The sequence below is a fragment of the Vigna unguiculata genome, chromosome 5 (assembly GCF_004118075.2).
Source record: "Vigna unguiculata cultivar IT97K-499-35 chromosome 5, ASM411807v1, whole genome shotgun sequence".
NCBI classification, from domain to species: Eukaryota; Viridiplantae; Streptophyta; class Magnoliopsida; order Fabales; family Fabaceae; genus Vigna; species Vigna unguiculata.
The window spans coordinates 45,765,112-45,769,631 of NC_040283.1; the positions used below are offsets into that span (position 1 = coordinate 45,765,112).

Genomic DNA, 4,520 nt, shown 5'->3' on the forward strand with positions numbered 1-4,520 from the left:
AAATAGTCAAATATATATTTTGGATTGTTACATTGTTAGAATTTCTTTTAGAAAAACAAAGAAAATATAATATTATTTTAATGAAATATTTATGAAATTTTCTACTTCACCTTACTGTAAAAGTACAAATAACAAAAATGTAATTAATATTGTTTTACCAGACATATCAAAGGATTGGAGGGAATATTAAATAAACTTCATTACATTAACTAAAAAATAATAATAATAACACACACTTTATTGAATATTATTAAATAAAATTGGCATTACATTAAAGAGAATGCCCTCAAAGTCTAATCTCTATGAAGAAAAGCTTTGAACCATTTTGCGGATTGTTTGGCATGTCGCTTCAAACCACTTTTGTGATCCACAAAGTTTAGTCCAAATCGAACTACATAGCCGTCTTTCCATTCAAAGTTGTCTAACAATGACCATGCAAAGTATCCTTTTACGGTTACGCCATCCCTTATAAAATCAACAAAAATAAATTTAAATTAGAGTTAACAAAAATAAATATTATTGTGTGAAAAATGATGAATTTACCTGATTGCCGAGAGTAGATAATAAAGATGGCGGTAAAAATAATCAATTCTGTAAGTATCTTGAAGCATTTCTTTAACAGATAATGTTGGATCAGTGTAAATATCACCCATGCCTGTTAATAAAAAGTAATATACATTTATGTCAGAACAAAATAATATAAAGATTCAAACTTTATATTGAAATTCTTATTTTTGAATAATTTTGTTCAAATATTCACTTTTTGAAGACAATACAAATGAATTTTGATATAATTACCATTTTCTGTGATGTAGATCAAAGGTCTATTGTAAACATTATTGGTATGAAGCAACAGTTTTCTAAGTCCTTTGGGGTAGACATATAACCAACTTGGACCAAACTGCAAGTATAATTACAAATCAAGTTATATAAAAACAAAATAACTAATAACAATATAACATTATGTTTCTACAATTTGACATGAACAAATTCATACCCGTGGACCAATAGGAACTCCGTTGCGAACAGCTGATAAATGAAAATGAAAGAAAAATGAGATTTTCCTATACTCAACCTTTATAACTTAAATAATTGATATATAAAAGGTTTCTCACTTATTTGATTGACATTAGCATCTGTAGTGTAACTAGGTTTGTTGGCTTTGGATGTATTGGCAGCATAGTTAGTGGTGTAATAGTTCAGTCCAAGAAAATCATATGAACCAGCAACAAGTTTTGCTTCATGTTTTGAAAACTTGGGCAACCTTTTACCAACTAAAGAACGCATGCTCTTTGGATATCTTCCATATGTCAATGGCTCCATCCATGTACCTTAATTATTGTTACATACGGAAATATCAAATTTGAGAATGGTTGAAAACAAAAGACATAATACTGTCTTCAATATTAATGTGTGTTCTGGTGTAGAGTTAAGCACTTACCATCCAAACATGAAGTCAACTGCTCTTATGGCTGCTTCTTTATCAGCTTCACTATTTGAATATGGTTCATACCAATTCGAATTAAGTGTTATTCCGATGACTCCTATCTGAGTGCTCTGCATAAAGTGTTTTGAATGTTAATTAAATAGTAAGAGTGTTATACCAGAATATTTGAGTTCTCACATCAATGTGGATATCTAATAAAATATGAAGATTTAAAACTAAAAACCTGAAATTTGCTCTTGTAGACATGTACGGCGGCTGCATGAGCAAGTATTAGATTATGTGAAGCTATGTAAGGTTCTGTTCCTGAGTCACCACCGAAACAAGTTGAATCTAGCCATTTGGAGCATCGACCTGGTGGAAAGCTTCCAACTGCATAACCAGTATTAGTGAAAGTCCATGGCTCATTCAGAGTAATCCAGTATTTCACCCTGTTTCCAAAGTGCTTGAAACAAATTTCTGCATAGTCTCGAAAATCGTCTCTGAAAAATCAAGAATACAACAAAATCATTATTTTAAATATCATAATTATCATAAAATTTAGCAGATTTTTTGTAATTATGCTACTACTGGTTTTTGAATAGAAATGATTTTTTGTATAACTTACACGACGCGACGACTTAAGAAACCTCCGTATTCTTCTTCCAGAGTTTGGGGAAGATCCCAGTGAAAAAGTGTCACATATGGTTCTATACCTGCAACATTAATATTTATGTACGTTGTCACTTACCATAAAATGTAAACTTTAATTAATAAGAAACAAAAGAGTATAAAAGAATTTTGACCGTTGGCCAGCAAATTATCGATAAGGTTGTTGTAATATCTGATTCCTTCTGGGTTTATACCTCCACTCAGTTTTCCATCTATATATGAACAACAAAAAGAATTGAAATTGTTAATGTGAAAGATCCAACTACAATAATTTCAAAAATATAAATTGTTGATCAACTTTGATCGATCTGACTTGGTAGGATTCTAGACCAAGAGATGAAGAGTCTGTATGCATCCATATTCATATTCTTCATTATCTGAACATCTTCCTGTTATATAAACATAAAACAACATCCGAAAAATAATTAATTACTTTGAGGGAGAGAGATAATTGGTTTCTTCATTAATCCTATGTTGTCATCATCACTAAAATTTGAAGTTTACCTTGTAGCGATGATACTGGTCAACAGCTACATCTCCATTACTTTCACCCCTTATCTTCTCTGCAAGTATTACACATTTATAATCACATCATTATCAATGATTTTTAAGTTTAAAAAGTACAATACTATGATATCATATTACAGATTGAAACACAGAAAAAAAAAAAAAAAACCTGGATATTTGTGAGTGTATGCATCCCATATACTTGGTCCTCTTCCACCTTCGTTTGCCGCACCTTCGTACTATACATACATATACAACGAAGAAACATAAGAAAACAATGCAACGCAAGGTTAGGTTGAAATGTGAATGGTTTTTCGATAAAAATAAGAAAAACATTTACCTGGTAAGCCGAGGATGCTGTCCCGAAAACGAAGCCTGTGGGAAAACTGCTTCGATTCAGAGAAAGAGTTTCGACAACATATGACTGGTGTTGCGCAAAACCAATCGGTGAGAGTGTGGTAAGAGCGAAGAACACCAACAGAATAAACCCTTCACGTGCCATCTTCAGTGATGAACACCTGTTTCTGCTTATTGCAACAATGCTACGTGTTAACGTTCCCTTACACAATGCTAAGGATTATAAATATATAGATAAACAATTATTGAAGTTGACTTTCGTCTAACCTGAAGCAACGTTGCTTGAAGTGGAAAGAGTGAGATCTGCGGGAAGTTGAGTTTGATTTTCCAAGATGAAGACTCAAGATCAATCTCCAGAAATTTCTTTAACTCTATGGATAGCGAATGAGCATTCCTTGTAAAATAGGGAGTATATATGACTATCGCGACTCACTACTAAATTTTAACTACTTTCTTTTATATTTTTATATGATATATTCTGAGTGATTTTAAGATATTAAACAGAAGAATAAAGAACCATTCAAAATATGTCATCTAAAATTATAAGATAAAGTTGTCAAAATTTAATAGTTAAACTATCATTGTACATCTATTTATAGGTTTTTGCACTCTACTACAATAAAGATTTAGATAATAAAAATATGGAAAATTATATTTTTATAAAGTTTTATTAACAAAGTTTTAATAAATTACACGTGGTAATACTTTAATAGATAAAATAAAAGTTTAATATCACTTTAATAGATGAAATAAAGGTTTGATATCACTTTAAAGAGAAAAAAAAAATCATCATAGTACAAATATAATTTTCATTCAACCAGATTAATTAATTTACCATCAGTTTTTAGAAAAATCAATATTTTAAATAAAATCTTATATTAAAATTGCTTCATTCTCTTTCTTTAGTAATAAAGAATAGTTCTATAGTCTCTTATAATATAAATATTCAATGTATCAATAACGTTATTTTCTTTTTAAGGGGAATTTATTGTGTAAAGAAAATTTTTTGTTTGTATACGAAGATAAAGATGAGAAAAAGTAGCATGTTTGTTTCACATGATATGTATGATAATTTTGTGTGGATTTATAGGAAGAAGACTTTAACTTTAATTTGATTTCTAATACGTTTTTTTTACGTTGAAATATATATATTTTAAGATTAAATGTTAATAGATGGTTTAATAATAATTTAATAACGAGTGAAATAATATATTTAAGAAAAAACAAACTTTATCATGATAAATTATAACTCATATATATTCTCATATAATATTAAAATGTATTCTTTAAATCAAATATAATTTTATAAAATCAGTTATCAAAATGTATACTTTAAATCACATATAATCTTATAAAATTAGTTCGTAGATAAAATTTAGACCCATTTAAATTCTATAAATTAATCTTTTATTTGTAATAGACGTAAAACTTTCAATCATCTGACATAGAAAATAGTGAAAGTCATAATCACCCATATTGCTCATATACTTGTGTGGAATTTATGTGGACGAACCCATGAACCCACCCTGAAAAAGAAAAAAAAAAAACACATTTATGTTAA

General features: G+C 29.0%; 1 protein-coding gene across 1 annotated transcript; it reads right to left on the minus strand.

The window, feature by feature from the left end:
• Positions 1-217: 217 nt before the first annotated feature.
• On the minus strand, positions 218-3,329 carry LOC114183693 (beta-glucosidase 24-like). The gene is made up of 14 exons (XM_028070806.1): positions 3,227-3,329; positions 2,943-3,126; positions 2,772-2,841; positions 2,600-2,658; positions 2,409-2,484; positions 2,230-2,307; positions 2,052-2,139; positions 1,671-1,926; positions 1,441-1,557; positions 1,116-1,326; positions 998-1,029; positions 799-901; positions 544-655; positions 218-465 (listed from the first exon to the last, which is right to left on the minus strand). Exons 2-14 carry the CDS (start codon positions 3,102-3,104, stop codon positions 294-296), a joined length of 1,536 nt encoding a protein of 511 aa, XP_027926607.1. The 5' UTR covers positions 3,105-3,126; positions 3,227-3,329; the 3' UTR covers positions 218-293.
• Positions 3,330-4,520: the final 1,191 nt, after the last annotated feature.